This window comes from Mobula hypostoma, chromosome 19 (assembly GCF_963921235.1).
Source record: "Mobula hypostoma chromosome 19, sMobHyp1.1, whole genome shotgun sequence".
Classification (NCBI taxonomy): domain Eukaryota; kingdom Metazoa; phylum Chordata; class Chondrichthyes; order Myliobatiformes; family Myliobatidae; genus Mobula; species Mobula hypostoma.
Genome location: NC_086115.1, coordinates 24,407,532 through 24,428,340, shown reverse-complemented (window position 1 = coordinate 24,428,340; position 20,809 = coordinate 24,407,532). Strand labels below are relative to the sequence as shown.

Sequence of the window (20,809 nt, the reverse complement as noted above, 5' to 3'; positions counted from 1 at the left end):
CACAATATGCAATCTCACAGTCAGTCACATCACTCACTCTACCATTATCATCAAGCAGAGACTGCAACGCTTGTTTAATGAATGGTTGAATAAGGTGCAACTGGATGAGACTATAGGAGACTAAATATGTTTGTTAACAGAAACCATCAAATGTAGCCAGAATTAGGTGAACATATAATAGTAGAGGATGCATAATTTATCCCATTTTCAATAATGCTGGAACTCAACATAAATGTAAAAACAAGACCGAAAGGTCAGGAATTATCCACAGGCAGAAGTGCCTAGAAAATTCATCTCAGCTTCCTTCAAAAATTGCCAATTTCTGCGATGGTGTCATTCAGCTAGTTTACTTCACTTCATACGATGAAAGACATAGCACAACAGATGCAGCTACAGCTACAAATTCCAACATCTGGACTGCAGTACAGAAGCTCCAGAACTAACTACTTCTAATGAAGCTGTTCTAGCTACAATTAAAAACAGTATTTACTAAAAATCTATCAAATATTCCCAGTTTTACATAAACTGGCTGCAATGTTTTCTTAAAATACATTGTTGTCATATCGTTGTCATATATCAAAAGTAATTAGTTGTCCTCAGCCTATATACAAACTGGCCAATTATTAACTGAACAGATTCCTTTTTAATCTTCAGTGAAGTAATGGGAAGAGTCATTGATAATGCAACGAGCTACAAATTCACATCAATAACCTGCTCATTAATGCCTCGTTTGTATTCTGCCAAGACCATCTGGTTTGAGACCTCATTGCAGCCTTTGACAAACACGGATTAAATAAATTCCAGAGCCGAGGAGAAAGTAAACACTTTTCACATTATAAACAAGAGAAAATCTGCAGGTGCTGGAAACCCAAGCAACACGCATAAAATACATCTTGTCACATTATGACTGGTCTTACCAAGGATGGAATCAAGGAACTCAAGTATAATTTATCAATGGAAACTATATTTGGTAGGTGGGACAAGACTTCAGTGGATATAGTCATACTTAGCACAGCAGACAAGCTTTAGAAGCACACCAGGACATTGTACTACCTACCTAGAACATGTAAGAAATCACCATTGACAGGAAACTTAGACACCATGGCTGCAAGAGTAGATCAAAGACCAACTATTCAGTTACAAAAACTCACTTTCTGCTTCCATAAAACATTTTCAGGAGCCACAAATGAATGCGGCTTATACAACTCAAGAAAATCAGCAACATTTAGGACAAAACTTTATTTTCAGTTAATTCAGTAGTGCCGCACGTCCAGCACAACATGAATCATGTACAAGATAGATTGCAGCAACATGTCAAGGCTTCTTCAGCAACACCTGTCAAAACCATAACCTCTAACATTTAGAAAGACTCTCCTCATATCTCAAATTGGAAATAAATCACCTTTCTTTCATTATCTCTGTATTTAAAACTTGCAATTCACTCACTCACAGCATTGTAAAAGTAACTTTACACTGTGAAACACAGACAAATTGCTGGGGGAGCTCAGCAGGCCAGGCAGCCTCTATGGAAAAAGGTACAGTCGACGTTTCAGGCCGAGACCCTTCCTCCAGCATTTGGTGTGTATTGCTTGGACTTACAGCATCTGCATCTCTCTTGTTTACACGATGAAAACTGGGGCTCAGTACTGGCTCTCAAAAGCAATTTGAAGTGAGCAATTAAGGTTGGCACTGGCAGCCAATTACATATCCCATGTATGAAAAAATGGTGAGATATTTAATGAGCTAGTTATAAAATGGGGATTAGATCAAAAAAAATTTGACGAGGGGAAATTGTTTATTTTTTCCAGTGAGGATGAGTGGAATAATATAGAAAACACACATTTGCTAGATAGATACATGCCTACAGTAAACATATTAAAAATAGAAAATGTTTAGCTCAATGTGGAATAATATGTTAACATATCTAAATAGAAGAATAATAATCTTGACAAGAGAAAGTGAAATGTTTTACTAAAAAGAGTGAGCTTCAGAAGCCAGTCAGAAGCATATGTTAAACTCAGGAGCACAACTGGGCACTAAACACAAATGTTCCTTCTTCTGAGGGACATTATCTGAAGAGACCTGGTTTAAATTTAAATTGAATTAACAAAATACATCAGCAATGTTCCACTGAAAATCCTGTACATGAAATGGAAACTATAGTTATAGTAGACACTGAATTCTCATTAGGGCACAATGTTGGTTGCGAATTTGCAGTGTATATTAGCAACCACAAATTCCGAAACACAATAGAATAAAATTAAGTCTCAGGCAAAATAGTGAAGATATGGGGACCACCCAACTGAAACAGAAGATCAGATTATTAAAATATTGAAAGATTGCAGCATGCACACATATGGACTTGGGAGTGCTTGTGCATGAACTGTAAAAGGCTAATTTGCAGGTGCAACAGGTTATCAAGAAGGCATATGGAATGTTGGCTTTCATTGCTAGAGAGATTGAATTTAAGAGCAGGGAGGTGATGTTGCAACTGTGCAGGGTACTGGTGAGGATAGGTCTGGAGTACTGCATGCAGTTCTGGTCTCCTTACTTGATAAAACTTACTGGCTTTGGAGGTGCTTCAGAGGAGGTTCACCAGTTGATTCTGGAGATAATGGGGTTAGCCTATAAGGAGAGACCGAGTCACCTGGTGCTATCCAATTTCTAAATGGACATTGAACCCATGAACACTACCTTATTACTTTTTTAAAAAAGTTATTTCTGTTTTACGCACTACTTATTTTAACTATTTAATATACGTACATATACTTACTGTAATACATTTTTTCTATACTTATCATGCACTGCATTGTACTGCTGCTGCAAAGTGAATACATTTCACAACATATGCCGACGATATCAAAATGATTCTGATTCTTACTGTAATTCATAAGACTGAGAAGGAATCATACAGAAACATATGAAATTATGAAAGGGATAGATAAGATAGAGACAGGAAATTTTTTCCACTAGTAAGTGAGACAAGAATTAAGGGACACAACCTCAAGATTTGGGGGAATAGATATGGGACAGAGATGAAGAGAAACTGTTTTTCCTAGAGAGCAGTAAATCTGTGAAATAATCTTCCCAGGGAAGCTTTAGATATATTTAATTCATAGTTAAATAGATTTTTGCATAGCAGGGGAATTAAGGGGTATGGGGAAGAGCCAAATAAGTGCAGCCGAGTTCACAGCCAGATCAGTCATGATTTTATTGAACGTAGAGCAAGCCTAATAGGCCTAATGGGCCAGATGGCCTTCCCCTACTCCTATTTTTTAAATGAGTGAATCGGAGGTCAGTTGCAGGTATGCCATCGCTCATACAAAGATTCCTATATGTGCTGGATTCACTTTGATGTTTACATGTGTAGAACAAATTCCTCCAGATAGTTAGTATTATGCTTTAATTAAACAAAATTAGAAACAGGAATTGATTAAATAATCTAGATTATTTATCTGGAAACATAGGAGCCATTAGCATTCACATTAAATAATACGATTCTGAAAAACTCACATGAACTGAACTGTTTTGATTAGAGCGAGACCTTCGTCTTGATGTGATGCCTATGTTTTCACCTTTCAGCAGAGAATGAACAACATCATCCAAAAAAGTCATTTGTACCATAGAAGGATCGACATTCTGAGGTTCTAGCACCTGGTTTATTCACAAAAGCAGGACAACATTTATAAACGTGTAACTAAAAAAAAATACATTCTGTTCTCATGCCAGAATACTGTATATTAAACTCTGCGATTCATGATTAGCAATATTTAAATATTTTCTATCCTCAACCAATTGTTGGATGGTATACATATGATTACGTTGAATATTCTGTCACTATTGAGGCTCACATCTGAAATAATGCCACTTTGATGAGATTAGGGAAGTTTTCTAGCACTAAGAACCACATTGCATGTCAACACCTATCTTAAGGTTAACATCAGGAAGACCAAGGAGGTGATTACTGACTTCAGGAGGAGGAAACCAGAGTTTCATGAGCAGTCCTCATCAGGGCATCAAAGGTGGAGAGGGTCAGCAACTTTAAAATCCTCTGTGTTATCATTTCAGAGGATCTGTCCCGGGTCTACCACCTAAATACCATTACAAAGAAAGCAGGGCAACACCTCTACTTTCTTAGAAGTTCACAAAGATTCGGCAATTCATCTAAAACTTTGACAAACTTCTATAGATGTGCCGTAGTGAGTATATTGGTTAAGTCATGGCCTGGTATGGAAACATCAGCGCCCTTGAAAAGAAAAGCCTACAAAAAGTAGTGGATACAGCCCAGCCCATCACAGGTGAAGTCTACCACACCACTGAGCACATCTACATGGACCACTGTCACAGGAAGGCAGCATCCATCATCAAGGACCTCCACCATCCAGGTCATGTGCTCTTTTTGCTGCTGTCAACAAGGAGGTAGTACAAGAACCTCAGGGCCCATACCACTAGGTTCAAGAACAGTTATTATCCCACAACCATCAAGCTCTTTGAACCAGAGGGGATAACCACTCAATTTCATTCCCACAACCTATGGACTCACTTTCAAGGACTCTACCACTCATTATCTTGATATTTATTGCTTGCTTATTTATTTATTTATTACTATTTAGCTTTTTTCTTCTCATTTTGTGTTTGCAGTTTTGTTATCTTTGTACACTGGTTGTCATCCATCCTATTGGGAGCAATCTTTCATTGTTTCCTCTTGCATTTGCTGTCGACACCCAAAAGAAAATGAATCTTGGAGTTGTTTCTGGTGACATATACTGTATGTACTTTGATAATGTTTACTTTCAACTTTGAAGATGATCTACATATTTCCATAAAATACTGCAAAACTTAAAGCAGAGATAATTTAAGCTGAAATTTGCACCATGTCCACATTTAATTTTTCAAAACAGAAAATGAACAAATTCATGCAGCTCTAATAAGCATGGCCTCAAGTTTGTTTACCTGATCATTCATCACGATCATAGTGCGACTTAAAAGATCATGGTAAGTAATGATACCAGTGAACCACTGGGTGGCAGAATCTTGTCTATATACTCGCACTCTATAGCCATTCAATGAATAGGGACCTGTAAGATGGAAAACACAAATTGAACAACAAGTAATTTCATAGGAAGAAAAGGGGTTGGAAACATTTTTTAAATCAATTTTGCTGCTCTGAGAGTTGAATAACTCATCCTAAAATGATAGAAATTTTAACAATCATCCTGTTTGCATTTCAGCATTAATTTAAAGGAAACAGTGTTCATATCATATCCAGCATGGGGTTTGGAAAAGGACATGTACCACCCCAAGATTTAAAAAGTCAAAGGAGAAGGACTGTTAAATAGAACTCAAAGCTTGCCAGACAAAAATTCACTTGAATAATAGAAATTCTTCAAGGTGAGATGTTTCAACCAAGACTAAGAACCCTCCCTTTAGAGAGAGATAATGACAGTTGACAGCGCCTGGGTGACCAAAAAGAGAGTGGAAATTTACAGTGGGGGGAAAAGAACATATGACAGCTGTCAGGTTGTTAAATTATAAACACAAAAATGATAATAGGAAGTTCAAAGGGGAACTAAAAAAAGGAAATGAGAATAAAAGAGATCATGAGTAAAGATTGGCAGAAAACATGCAAGAAAATTCAAAAATACTCTTTTCACAAGTAAGCAGAAAAGGGTTACCAAAGAGGGGCAAGGCTGATCAGAGACTAAGGAAATCTTTTCATGAAAGAAAAGCACACAGCTGAGGTACTAAGTCAGCACATAGCATCACACTTCTCCCAGTACGAAAAAGCTATTGGCGATTCAGTAAAAACAAAGGTATACTAAGAGTTAGTAGAAAGGCCAGCTAAAGTAAATAAATAACTTGCTCTAGATAGGGTATATCCTAGGCTGCTGAGGAAAGGAGGAAACGGCAGAAGCCTGTTCATAACCTTTCAAACATTTAGATACATGAGTGGTGATAGCAAATGGAAAACTGTAAATGTTAAACTTCCATTCAATAAAATGCATAGGGATAATTCTGGTAACTTCAGAGCTTACACTTGGTGTTGAGGAAAGTTCAAAAACTAATAAATCAGAGCAGAATTTGTGGTCACATGGACAATAGTTAAAGAAAATTGGCAAGGAATTTTTCAAGGCAAACATGTCTGTCTAATGACAGTTTTTTGACAAAGTAACAGAGATAGTTGAGGAGGGAAATGCAGTTGATATACTATACATGGACATTGCAAGGCTCTTTGATACAGCATAACTGATCTTTTATCTTGGGATAAAAGAGGATGTAGCCAGGTGAATAGAAAATTGACCAATAAAGGGAACTGGCAATAGTAGTTAAAGGTTTTTTTGACTGACAGGAAGTGCACATTGGAGTTTCCCCAGGAGTCACTTTTAGGACAAAATGCCTAAGAACAAGAGGTAATATAAACTTGAAAGCATGATTTTAAAAGGAGTACAAGAACATAGAGATCCAGGGATATGTTATGCTCATATTCCTTAGAAAGTGACAAGGAAGGTTGAGAAAATGGTTAAAAAGTGTGCAAGGGCAAGGAAGTCATGATACAGGTTTACAAAAAGACCAGGTCAGACCCATCTAAACATACTAGTACATATGTTAGAAAAGGCATAAAAGCTTTACAGATTAGAGTCACTAAAATGATTCCAGGGATGAAGGGCTTTAAGTGGATGGAATACAGAAGTTAGGGTTGCCCTGAAACAGAGGAGGTTGCAAGAGGATCTGATGAAGATATTTAAAATTATGAAGGGTACAAACGGAACAGATAGTAGGAAACCATTCTCATTGATGGCAGGTTCATGAAATAAGGGACATAGAATGGCTATAGTAGGAGTGACATGAAGGTTTTTTTTAATTCAACACAGCATGCGGATGCACTATTGGTATACTAGTGGAGGCAGATTCAATTGCAGCATTCAAAAGGAAGTTAAGTATCTGAAAGGAAAACAATGCAAGAGGGAGAGAAGGGACTGTAGAGTGGGATTTATTAGATGATTCATATATAAAGCTAGACCAGTCTGGACAGGCTATCTGGTCTCCTTGCATACTGAAATCATTTATGTTCTGAGAATTATGTGGACAATGCCATGATTTTTATATTGTTACCACAAGATAAACACAAAATAATACCTTGCATAAAAATTTCCTGAACTTTTTGTTCTTTAACCCAGGCTTTCACTTCTTCATGAAGCGGGGGGTTGTCTCTGAGAACTGGGCTCAGACTGTCTATATCATCCTTTTTAAAAATAACAAGTGACTTTGTTATTTTGAAGACTTCAGTATGGTTGCATTAATTAACACTAAGCATGCATTACTTTAAAAAGCAATCCTAAATCATATTTCTTTACCAGAGACCTATCTAAACACATCTATCCTATTAATTTTATGCAGTTTAACTTTTTTGCAGGTCTGAACCAATGATGCTTGAAGTGGTTTCTTATTATTGATATTCCAAATGAAAATGTGGTTGAGAGTTTAAAAAAAGTACTGTTCAATATCCTGTGGCAAGGTGTAACACAGGGCAACTTATGATGGGAGGCAGCAATGGAATCCAACAGTGTTGCCCAACTACACTGAGAACTCAATTTTGCAGGTTAGCCATTTCAACAGCAGGGTGAAAATTCAATGGTTAACAAAGCAATGTGGTAAATGGCTCATGATTCAGTTACTAAGAATCTTTAGGGTAGAAAATGAGACCATTAGACAAAAACAGTGTTTAAAAACATTCTGATGAATCCAAAGTATTATTATATTTCAAGTCTACCCCATCTTAAGCATGATCATGGCTGATAGCTGCAGGGTCTTCTCTTCTGTGCCAAATTCCCATTCTCAATTCTTTGATCTTTCAAAACTTTATCTACTGCTTCTTTAAAACCCTCAGTGATCTACCACAATCTCCCGGGTACAGAATTCCAGAAATTCACCACTCTCCATGAGAATGCACCTCAGTTTTAAATGACCGAGTCTTGAGATTATGTCCCCTTTTACAAGATTCTTCCACAGTAGAATCATCTCAACATCTATCACATCATGCCACTTAAGAATTTTATATATTTCCATAAAATCATCCCTCATTCTTCTAAACTCCAAAGAATATAGAACTAATTTCTATAGCTGCATAGACTTCTCTAATTAATTAGCCTAGTAAACTTATTTTTAGACTGTCAATGTAGTATATTATTTAAATAAGGGGACCAAAACAGTACAGAGTATTCCAGATGTGGCTCACCAGTATCCTGTACAAATACAATACTTCTCCAACTGTCTTGTAATAAAGGCCAATTTCTTCATTGGCAGAGCCCAGTTAGTCAGATCGATAACAAATCTTCACACTCACCATCAGTACAGGTGAACCACAAACATGTGTGCTTAGCCTCCTACTCTACTCACTTTACACTTATGATTGTGTGGCTAAGAACAGCTTCAATGCCATATTTAAGTTTGCTGATGACACCACTGCTGTTGGCCAAATCAAAAGTTGGAACAAATCGGCATTTAGGAAGGAGACTGAAAAGCTGGTTAATTGGTGCCACAGCAAATATGTCTCACTAAGCATCAGCAAACTCAAAGAGCTGATTCTTTGTAGATAAAAGAAGTTGGAGCTCCATGGGTCAGTCCTCATTAGGGATCGAGGTGGAGAGGGTCAGTAGCTTTAACTTCCTTGGCATTATCATATCAGAGGATCTGTCCTGGGACCAGCACAGTCATCACAAAGAAGGCTCAACTTTCCTTAGAGGTTTGCATAGATTTGGCATGTCACCAAATCTATGACAAACATCTATAGATGCACAATGGAGAGTATACTAACTGGTTTCATCACAACCTGGTATGGAAACACCAATGCCCAACCAAGTACAGAAAAGATTTTAAAAAGTAGGGGATGTAGCCCAGTGAATCACAGGCAAAGCCCTCCCCACCACTGAGCACTGCCATGAGAAATCCCAATCCTTGTCTTCACACTAGTTTTTGCTTTGTTGTATGCCTTCCCTTTTGCTTTTACATTAGCTTTCACTTCCTTTGTCAGCCATGGTTGTACTATTTTGCCATTTGGTTATTTCTTCGATTTTGGAATACATCTATCCAGCACCTTCCTCATTTTTCCCAGAAACTCACGCCATTGCTGTTATCCCTGCCAGCATCTCCTTCCAACCTACTTTGGCCAATTCCTCTCTCATACCACTATAATTTCCCTTACTCCACTGAAATACTGCTACATCAGATTTCACTTTCTCCTACCAAATTTCAAGTTGAACTCTATCACATTGTGATCACTGTCTCCTAAGCGCTTTTTTACCTTAAGCTCCTTAATCGCTTTAATTCATTACATTAACACCAAATCTACTTCAGTTGATCCTCTAGTAGGCTCAACAACAAACTACTCTAAAAAGCCATCTCATAGGCATTCAACAGACTCACTCTCAAGGTCCATTTCCAAACTGATTTTCCCCAATTTTTTGTTCTTTTGTTTAAAATTCTATTGCCACTTTCTGGGATTCTTCGACTTCTATAGAGGTCCACCTGTCCTTATTACTTCATAGGGATCTATTATTCAGTGCATAAATTCCTTCAATCCTCCTTCATTCACATCCAAATGGTTAAGAGTTTTTACAAATAGTAAGGGTTACACCACTGAACTCTTATGGTACCCCACTAGTCAACAGTCTTCTAGCAACAAAAATGACCTTTTACCAAGATACTTTTAGAATCAATATGCCAACTTCACATGGATTCTAAATGTTTGGATCAGTCTGCCCTGAGGAATTTTGTCAAAGACCTTAAAGCTCAAAACTTGAGTTCTATCAGAAAAAAATCCATACAATGGCATGGGAAAATTCCAGCTCATTGAAGGACAGAATGTGATCAGTCTTGTTTGAACTAACAATCATTTCAGAATATAGGCAGATTTATGTAACTCACAAATTCTATAAGAACTAAGAACAGCAAATGCTCCAAAAGAAAGAGGTGCATAGATGTACTCAAAACTGAAGACTTGCAATGTTTAAGATAGATGAGGAACAGCTGCCGAGAACAGCCACATGACACATACTCTGCAATTTCAGGCACAACTGAGAGTCAAAACAGGAATTAGCCCAAGGTATTTACTAACAGCACCTAAGCAAAACACCAACTAAATACATGTAGTGTTACACATTTATGGATTACAGATTAACCATATGTTATACAAAGTAGTTTACCAATAAATGAGGTGCTTTGTATCAATGGCTCAGTTCAAAGATACGGTGCATATTTGCATAACAAAAAGAAAGAAATGTTGAAAACACTCAGCAGGTCAATCAGCATCTTTGCCAAGAAAAATGGTTGACAATAGGTCTCAGATAATCCCTCTGGTTCTTATATTCCTCCCTGCAGCTGAAAACCTGTTCACAACCCGCTGCCCCCTCTATTTTTCCAATTCTGATGAAACATCTCTTTCTTCATTCATGGAAGGTGTTTGACCTACTGAGTCCTTTCAGCGTTTTATATTTTTGTTTGGATTTCTGGCATCTTCAATATTTCAACACAAGTTTAAGTCATCTGAAGGCACAAACCAGGTCCTATTAACTGATATTGCAGCTCAAGGTCACAGTAGGTTTTGTGGAAGAAGGGGATGCCAAAAGAAAAAGAATCAGTGGGCACCAACACTTATCATTGGAGAAATTTTTTAAAAATTAGACAAGAGATTTGGAAGTGGTAGATTAGCAATAGATGCAGGCCTGAAGTGATTAAAAATCTGAAAAGCAGCTAACTAGAACAAGTCAAGGGCAGTGGGTGAATAGACACAATAAATGTCTTTGTTTTTGCCATGTGGTGTGTGGTAAACCATATATATGTTATAACTGGGTTAACTGTCTGGATACGCCCCTCTGCTGACTGCCCCTGTGGCTCCTCCCACAGAGTCCTGTATAAAGGTGTTTCGCCTTGCCTCTCCCCCTCAGTCCAGGGGCAGACACTCACCATGGAGGTCATATTGTACAACGAATAAAAGCCTTTCAGTATTTTACCAAACCTCAGTCTTTTGGAGTTATTGAAGATGCTTCAATTTTATTCGCTGTACATTTTAAAGCATGGAACATGCACTGAGACCAGACAAATTAGACCTCGATCTGCAAACACCTGAAGCTGGAAACGCTTTCGAACTCTGGCTGGCCTGCTTCGAAGTGTACCTAGAGGAGATTAAAGCGACCGACCCCGTGGCGAAGCACAGAGTTCTACTCTCCAGGGTCAGTCCACGGGTCTATTCGCTGATCAGAGACCAGCCGAGCTACGACGGCGCAATGAGCGCACTCAAAGGACAATACCTGCGGCCGATAAACAGCAACTATGCTCGGCACCGCTTAGCGACTCAGCAACAACGCCCCGGGGAATCGAGTGCTGAGTTCGTCCAGGCCCTAAGGACGCTCGCGCGGGCCTGCAATTGCCAGGAGCTGACGGCGGCACAGCATACAGAGCTCCTAGTGAGAGACACCTTCGTCACAGGGACCAGGTCAGTGTATGTGCGCCAGCGGCTGTTGGAAAAAAATGATCTTACCTTAAGTTCGGCGATCGAGCTGGCCAATACGCTGGAGGCTGCTGTGCACAACTCTGAGGCTGTCCAGGCACGCGATCCCCCGATGGCCTTGTGGGCGCCGCAGACCCCGCAACCCGCCGGCGAATCGACCTCGGCTGCCGCCAGTCGTGAGTCCGCGAAGTGCTACTTCTGTGGACTGAAGAAGCATCCCTGGAATGCTGCCCGGCCCGACAAGCTACCTGCTCCAGCTGCGGAAAGAAGGGCCACTTCGCCAAGGTCTGTAAGTCAAAACCGTGAGCGGGATCGAGCAGCGCCGCGTGCGAGACGTGAAGGTCGCCATCTTGTCTGCCGCCATCTTCCCTGTACGCCGCCACCACGTGAGACATGGGGGCCGCCATCTTCCCTGCACCCCGCCACCACGTGCAAGACATGGGGGTGGCCATCTTGGTCCGCGCCACCTCCCACCGCCTACGACCAACGAGTGCTCACGGGGCACCTCACCGCGCCGGTCCAAGACAGCGACCCCACCCTGGCTTCCGTGACCTTCGACGAAAGTGCTCCCCACCAGCTCGCAAGGTCAATGATGGACATCCTGGTGGAGAGGCGCAGGACAAGTTGCCTGTTTGACACAGGCAGCACGGACAGTCTTATCCACCCGGACACGGAGCAGCATTGTGGACTCATGATATGGCTAGTAAGTCAGAAAGTCACCATGGCTTCTGGGTCGCATACAACAGACATCCGGGGGGGTTGTGTAGCGACACTAATGGTGCAGGGCACAGAATATCGAGACTTTACATTACTGGTCATGCCTCAACTATGTGCCCCTGTGCTATTGGGGCTCGACTTCCAGAGCCACCTGAAAAGCGTGACAATGAAGTATGATGGGCCCCTCCCACCAATTACTGTCGTAAATCCCCAGTTTTGTAGACATATGTCACATATCCCGCTACTGACCACACACACACACACACCGACCCGCACATCCCACCCAACACCATGCCAAATGCCGCACTACCGACGCCACTTGCGGCCTCTCCACCCTCAGGATCCCTCCCCCACCGCTGTTCGACAACCTGACCCCCGACTGTAAACCTGTGGCAACTAAAAGCAGGAGGTACAGCGCGGGGCACAGAGCTTTCATTAAGTCAGAGGTGCAGCGGCTGCTCAGGGAGGGGGTCATTGAGACAAGCACAAGTCCTTGGAGGGTGCAGGTGGTCGTTGTTCGGAACGGGGAGAAGAATAGGATGGTTGTGGACTATAGCCAGACCATCAATAGGTTCACGCAGCTCGACACGTACCCTCTACCCCGCATCGCGGATATGGTCAATCCGATAGCACAGTACAAGGTGTACTCGACCATAGACCTAAAATCCGCTTACCATCAGCTCCCCATCCACCGGGAAGACCACCCTTACACCACCTTCGAGGCGGACGGCAGGCTTTATCAATTCCTGCGCGTCCCCTTCGGTGTCACGAATGGTGTATCTGTCTTCCAGAGGGCAATGGACCGGATGGTGGACCAGTGCCAACTGAAGGCCATGTCCCCATATCTGGATAACATCACCATCTGCGGTCACGATCGGCAGGATCACGACAACCACCTCCAAAAATTTCTCCAAGCGGCCAAAGCTTTCAACCTCACCTATAACAAGGACAAGTGTGTATTCCGGACCACCCGACTTGCTATCCTTGGGTGTGTCGTGGAGAACGGAGTCATTGGCCCTGACCCCGACCGTATGCGCCCCCTGTTGGAATTCCCTCTTCCCAACACCCTCAGAGCCCTCAAAAGGTGCCTGGGTTTCTTTTCATATTACGCCCAATGGGTCTCTAACTATGCAGACAAGGCCCGCCCCCCGGTCAAGTCTACCACATTCCCCCTCTCTGTCGAGGCCCGCGCGGCCTTCAGCCGCATAAAAGGGGACATTGCCAAAGCAGCAATGCATGCGGTGGATGAGGCCATTCCCTTCCAAGTAGAGAGTGACGCCTCCGACTTTGCACTGGCGGCTACCCTCAACCAGGCAGGAACACCAGTGGCGTTCTTCTCCTGTACCCTTCAAGGCCCTGAAATTCGGCACTCCACAGTAGAGAAAGAGGCCCAGGCCTTAGTGGAAGCTATCAGGCACTGGAGGCACTATCTTGCCGGCAAAAGGTTCACCCTGCTAACTGACCAGCGCTCAGTCGCATTCATGTTTAATAATCAACAGCGGAACAAAATCAAAAATGATAAAATTTTGAGGTGGAGAATCGAACTCTCCACCTACAACTATGACATCATGTACAGGCCTGGGAAGCTCAACGAGCCCTCCGATGCCCTATCCCGGGGAACATGCGCCAGCACACAGATCAACCGGCTATACGCCCTACACGTAGACCTTTGCCACCCGGGGGTCACCCGGCTTTTCCACTTCGTGAAAGCCCAGAACCTGCCCTACTCCCTTGAGGAGATCAGGATGATGACCAGGGACTGCCAAGTCTGCGCAGAGTGTAAACCACACTTCTACCGACCCGAAAAGGCACAACTCATCAAGGCCATCCGCCCTTTTGAGCGACTGAGTGTCACCTTTAAGGGCCCCCTTCCCTCCACCGACCACACTGTGTACTTTCCTAACGTTATCAACGAGTACTCATGGTTCCCTTTCGCCATCCCCTGCCCCGACACCACTACCACTTCAGTTATAAAAGCCCTGCGCAAGCTCTTCACTCTGTTCGGATACCCATGCTATATCCACAGTGACAGAGGGTCCTCGTATATGAGTGACGAGCTGCGCCAATATCTACTGGCTAGGGGAATTGCAACTAGTAGGACCACGAGCTATAATCCCCGGGGGAATGGACAGGTAGAGAAGGAGAATGGCATCGTGTGGAAAGCCACACTCTTAGCCCTCAGGTCAAAGGGACTGCTGGTCTTCCGCTGGCAGGAGGTCCTTCCTGAGGCACTCCACTCCATCCGCTCCCTGTTATGCACAGCCACCAATGCCACCTCTCATGAGCGGCTCTTTTCTTTTCCCAGAAAGTCGACCACTGGAACCACCCTACCAACTTGGCTGACGTCCCCAGGGCCAGTGCTGCTCCGGAAACATGCGAGGAGCAATAAATACTCCCCAATGGTCGAGAGGATTCAATTACTTCATGCGAACCCTCAGTATACCTACGTGGTTTTACCTGATGGGCGGGAGGACACGGTCTCCATCCACGACCTGGCGCCCACAGGAGCACCGGGCCCCTACCCTGAACACTCCATGGTGACTATTGACCCTGTACCCGCCGATGTACGCACCCACGAGACACCGCGCACTCCAAACCCTACACAGACACCACACAACACTCCCATACCAGGCGCGACGCACACGCACGAGGGATTAACAATGCCTAACGTGCTGGCACCTCAAGTCAGGCCGGAGCCAACACAACCGCCATCGCCGATGCAATCACCACCGGTGCTGCGTAGATCACAGCGACGGACTCGACCGCCTGATAGGCTTGACCTGTAAATATACTTGTTGTAAATATTGTCAGTCACTTCATCCCGCGGGACTCTTTTTAAAAAAAGGAGCGGTGAATATATGTTGTAACTGGGTTAACTGTCTGGATACGCCCCTCTGCTGACTGCCCCTGTGGCTCCTCCCACAGAGTCCTGTATAAAGGTGTTTCGCCTTGCCCCTCCCCCTCAGTCTGGGGGCAGACACTCACCGTGGAGGTCGTATTGTACAGCGAATAAAAGCCTTTCAGTATTTTACCAAACCTCAGTCTTTTGGAGTTATTGAAGGTGCTTCAATAAAAAGAAGCTGCAGCTATTGTTCAGTGAGACAATTCGGCAACCACCATTTTATGAACTGATTTTCTGAATTAACTCTTTCTGGATTGAAGTAATCAAAAGTGGAGATAAACAAAGGGCCTAATGATATTCTGCTAAATCAGAGATAATTTCCAAATAAGAAGTTATTTGTGGGATATTCTTTAATAAGGTAGAATAATTAATGTAGGTTTCTAATAAAAGTAGTCCATGTTGGTAAACTGAAATAATCCAAGCCAAGCATCTGACTTGAACCGGATTTGAAATGGTCTAATTTGGGGGTGGGGGGAGGAGTGGTGCAGTCAAAGGAAGTACATCACAGGAATTTCCATATTTGGGAGAAGAGCAATGAGATAATGCTACCTGTAGTCTTGAACTAGAGCCAATGAAAAGTGGACACAGGCTAACTCGATAAATCAGAACCAATGGAATCTAAGTATAGTGGTACAGAGGTAGAACAGTGAGAATCCTGGAAACTAACTATTGCAAGAAGGACCTCCATGCTTGGGGCAGGAAGACAAAGGATCAATCATTTGGGCAATAAGAGATCCTAATTTCAGTGTATGAAAATACAAATGTTTGTACATTGGATGAGCGCTGATCCAAAAGGAGCAACAGAATTCAGGAATTGTTAGCCCAGGTCAACTTAACTTCTGTAGACATTTGTAATGAAACAATAACGTTGGGAGCAGTTTCAATTAATTAGGATTTGTGTGCTCATTTACCTAACCTAAGATAGTTGAGCAAGGTAAGGTTGAACACTACATTAAGTTAAAGATATAAAAAGCTTTATTAGCTTCATTTGTCACAAGTTCATCAAAGCATCAAAACAATGAAATCCGATGATTGCGTTAGGAGTAGCCCTCAAGTGTCATCACACTTCCGGCACCAACATAGCATGCCCACAACTCACTAACCCCAACCGCATGTCTTTGGGATGTAGGAGGATGTACAAACTCCTTACAGACAGTGGTGGGAATCAAACCCCGATCACTGATCACTGGCACTGTAAATCGATTGCACTGACCACTATGCTACTCTGCTACCACATTGGTTTAGCATATATATTCAAAAGCATACAAGTTCTGTTTATACAGGATACTGGGCTGCTGGAGCAAACTGTTCTGAGAGATGATGTATTTGTAAGTACTTGATTACTAAGACACGGGTCCAACAAAAGGACAGGCTTATGCAATAAATATTTTGTGTTATAAGTTATTCAGGAAAGATAGGGTAGGAGAAGGGGGGAATAGTGCAAGTTAGTGCATATTATGGAATATATAGTACTGGAAATGTTCCTAAGTAGTCAACAACTGTGCCCATTAACTTAAGAAAGAATACTTCACTGGAAGCTTTGTATTTGTCACCAAAGAGAGGCAAGTAAATAGAATTGCAAATCTGTTGGGAAACTACACAATGATGCAAGAGATGTAGAACAAGTGGTAACCCCAATATTAATTGATATTTAAGGATAAAGAAGAGGAAGGAGCTTCAATGAGAACTTCCTTGACCTCCATGGGGCACTCTGGGAATATTTAGGGTACAGTGCTCATTAGTACTCTTAAGTCCAGGTTTACATGTGACAAGGGCAGAGGATAACTTAAATGAGAACTTCCCAATTTAAGGAGAGGCAATTTCAAATGGAATGAGAAGGAAACTGTCAGGATTAGCTGGAATAAAAAACTGGCAGGCAAATTAAAAAGAAACAATGGATAGACTTTAAAGATGAAATGATATGGGTATAGTTTAGGTCAAGACGGGCAGCCCTATGGCATGGATGCCCAAGATTGCACACAAAAAATTTTGTTGGCATACAGTGCTGCCCCTCAATTCTTTAAACCCCACCTATAATAAAAAGATACATAATGATTATCATTAATGATTATCTTTGCTGCCAAATAAAGCAGCAATGATTTTTTACAACCTAAGAGCAGTGAGATGTTTTCACGTGAAGCATCTCACACCAACTTAGTGCCAGCTAGATGCTTGCAAGAACACATGACAATGGATGATATATTTTGAAATTCTCACAGGCCTGGTGGACACATTAGTATTTGGCTGGTAAACACTGGATATTCAGTGATAATAATGGTAAATACTGTATGTAGTTTAGTGCCTCATAAAATATTATGAATATTTTATTTTGAATGATTAATATTAATTTTTAAATATTTTAAAATATTTTCAATCTGTCTCTGTTATACTTTTATTAATAGTAGAATAATGAATATACATAAATAAGCAACAGAACTCATCATTTTACCTTTAAAAAAATCCGTAACTATGGTTACCAATTCACTAATCAATGACAATCTCTAATCAAAATTATTATGGCACACGAGAGGTTTTAGATTATTGCCAATTTGGACATACCCTCTCAGAAAGTTTCACCAAGGCAAAAAGGCACTGCAATTGTGGAAGTTGCGGTAAGGCAAGGGTTAGAGACAACAATAGCCTGGGGCAGCTATAGTCAGTGAGACCACCAGCAACTGAGACATTGCAGCAGTGCATACTCAAGACAAACAAGTGAGGACTCTGTAGTGAGACATTTTCCAGAAAGGTCTTCCTAAAACAGCATCCTTTTACTTAAAGGGGGCTGCCAGAGACAGACAAAATGGAGGGATGTGAAACATGCCCAACGACCAAGGCTCCATTGTCTTTACTAACTTCAAAATATCATCTGCTGTCCACATGAAGTTTTCATTAACTTTTAACACCTCTATTGTGAATACCAATTGATCTGGCCTTTCCCATTACCTTTGATACGTGGCCAATCAAAAACCAATCAAGCTCTGGCTTAAATACATGCAACGACCTGGCCTCCACAGCTGCACGTAGCAACAAATTCCATCAATTCACCACCCTATACATAAAGAAATTTATCCGCATCTCTGTTTTAAATGGACACCCCTCCATCCTGAGGCTGTGCCCTCTTGTCCTAGACTCTCCCACCACGGGAAACATCGTTTCCACATCTACTCTGTCTAGGCCTTTCAACATTCGAAAGGTTTCAATAAGATCCCCCCTCATCCTTCCAAATTCCATTGAGCACAGGCCCAGACCATGAAATGTTCCTCATATGATAACCCTTTCATTCCTGGAATCATTGCTGTGAACCTCCTCTGAACCCTCTCCAATGCCAGTACATTTTTTTTTCAGATAAGCAGCCCAAAACTGTTCACAATACTCAAAGTGAGGCCTCAGCATCACATCCCTGCTCTTACATTCTAGACCTCTTGAAATGAATGCTAACATTACATTTGCCTTCCTCACCACTGACTTAAACGGCAAGTTAACTTTTAGGGTGTTCTGCACAAGGGCTCTCAAGTCCTTTTGCATCTCAGATTTTTAGATTTTCTCCCCATTTAGAAAATAGCCTGCTGATTTATTTCTTCTACCAACATATAGTTCATTTGCCACTTTCTTGCCCATTCTCCTAATCTGCCCAAGTCCTTCTTGCAGCCTGTTTCCTCAACACTACCTGCCCTTCCACCAATCTTTGCATTATCTGCAAAATTCACAACAAAGCCATCTATTCCATCATCTAAATCATTGATATACAGCATAAAAAGAAGTGGTCCCAACACCAACCCCCATGAAACACCACTGCTCCGTGGCAGCCAACCAGAAAAGGAACCTTTTATTCCCACTCGCTGCCTCCTACCAATCAGCTAATGCTCTAACCATGCCAGTAATTTTCCTGCAATACCACAGGCTCTTAACTTGGTAAGCAGCCTCATGTGTGGCATCTCATCAAAGGCCTTCTGAAAATCTAAAAATACAACATCTCCTGCATCCCCTTTATCTATTCTATATGTAATCTCCTCAAAGAATTCCAACAGGTTCCTCAGACAAGATTTTCTGTAAGGAAACCATGCTGACTTTGTCCTACCTTGTCCTGTGTCACCAAATACTCCATAACATCATCCTTAACAATTGATTCCAACATCTCCCAACCACTGAGGTCAGGCTAACTGGTCTATAATTCCCTTTCTGGTGCCCCCCTCCTTTCTTAAGGAGTCAAGTGACATTTGCAATTTCCCAGTCCTCCCAAACCATGCCAGAATCCAATGATTCTTGAATGATCATTACTAATGCCTCCACAATTTGTACTGCTACTTTTTTCAGAACCCTCTGGTTCAATATATCTGGTCCAGATGACTTACGCACCTTTAGTTCTTTCAGCTTTTTGAGCACCTTCTCCCTTGAAATAGAAACTGCATTCTCTTCTCTCATACTTTCAACATCTGGTACACAGCCAAGTGCCTTCCACAGTGAAAACTGTTGCAAAATACACATCTGCCATCTCCTTGACCCGTTATTATTTCTTCGACCTCATTTTCTAGCGGTCCCATATTCACTCTCACCTTTCTTTTATTTTTGAAAAAGCTTTTTCTATCCACCTTGATATTGTTTGCTAGCTTGCTTTCATATTTCATCTTTTCCCTCCTAATGATTCTTTTAGTTGCTTTCTGTAGGTTTTTAAAAGCTTCCGTATCCTCTACCTTCCCGCTAAATTTTGCTATCTTCCCTCCCTTTTGCTTTTACATTGGCTCTGACTTCCTTTGTCAGCCACAGTTGTACTATTTTGCCATTTGGGTATTTCTTTGTTTTGGGAATATTTCTATCCTGCACCTACCTCATTTTTCCCTAGAAACTCAGGGCATTATTGCTCTGCTGTCATCCCTGCCAGCATCTCCTTCCAATTTACTTTGGCCAACTCCTCTCTCATACCACTAATTTCCTTTACTCCACTGAAATATTGCTACATTAGTCTTTACTTTCTCCCTATCAAATTTGAAGTTGAACTCAATCACACTGTGATCACTGCCTACCTTCCTATCCCTCCAATACCATGTGTAACCTTGGACTTTCAGCTCCCAACTACAATCATCCTACAGCCACAGTTCAGTGTTGGCCACAACATCATACCCTACAAATCTGTAAAAATGAAACAAGATCATCCACTTTATTTCTTATACTCCATGCATGGGATTCAACACTTTGAGTACTGTATTTGCTACCCTTTTTGATTCTGCATCCCTGATGCACTGATACTCACCTGATGGCTGCAATTTTGTCCTACCATCTGCCTGTCTTCTTAACAGTCTGACTGCATGCCATCTTTGCTTTTTTACCATCCATCCTATCCTGATTTCTTTTCCTCTGGTTCCCAACCATCTGCCAAATTAACTTAAACCTTCCCCAACAACTCTAACAAACCTGCCTGTGAGAATATTGATCCTCCTCAGGTGCAGATGCAACCTGTCCCTTATGTACAGGTCATACATCCCCCAGAAGAGATCTTGATGATCCAAGAATCTGAAGCCCTGCCCCCTGCACCAGCTTCTCAGTCATGCATTTATTCACCAAATCACCATTTCTACCCTCACTGGTGTGTGGCACAGGTAGCATTCCAAAAGTTACTATCCTGGAGGTCCTGCTTCACAGCTTTCTGCCCAACTCTCTAAATTCTTTCTTCAGTACCTCTTTGCTTT

General features: G+C 41.8%; 1 protein-coding gene across 8 annotated transcripts in view; it reads right to left on the bottom strand.

Annotated features, from left to right (window-relative positions):
• Positions 1 to 20,809, bottom strand: part of jmjd1cb (jumonji domain containing 1Cb) — a 200,990-nt gene that overhangs the window by 67,899 nt on the left and 112,282 nt on the right. For 5 of the 8 annotated variants that reach the window (XM_063071549.1, XM_063071550.1, XM_063071551.1 and 2 more), the window contains 3 exons: positions 7,138 to 7,243; positions 4,954 to 5,078; positions 3,514 to 3,654 (listed from right to left, as the gene is read on the bottom strand). The exons of 1 other annotated variant lie outside the window; for it this stretch is intronic. In XM_063071549.1, coding sequence (XP_062927619.1) covers positions 3,514 to 3,654; positions 4,954 to 5,078; positions 7,138 to 7,243 — 372 coding nt within the window. Of the gene's footprint in view, positions 1 to 2,565; positions 2,626 to 3,513; positions 3,655 to 4,953; positions 5,079 to 7,137; positions 7,244 to 20,809 lie in introns of those variants that run through there. 2 more of the 8 variants (XM_063071555.1, XM_063071556.1) reach the window with 2 other exon arrangements.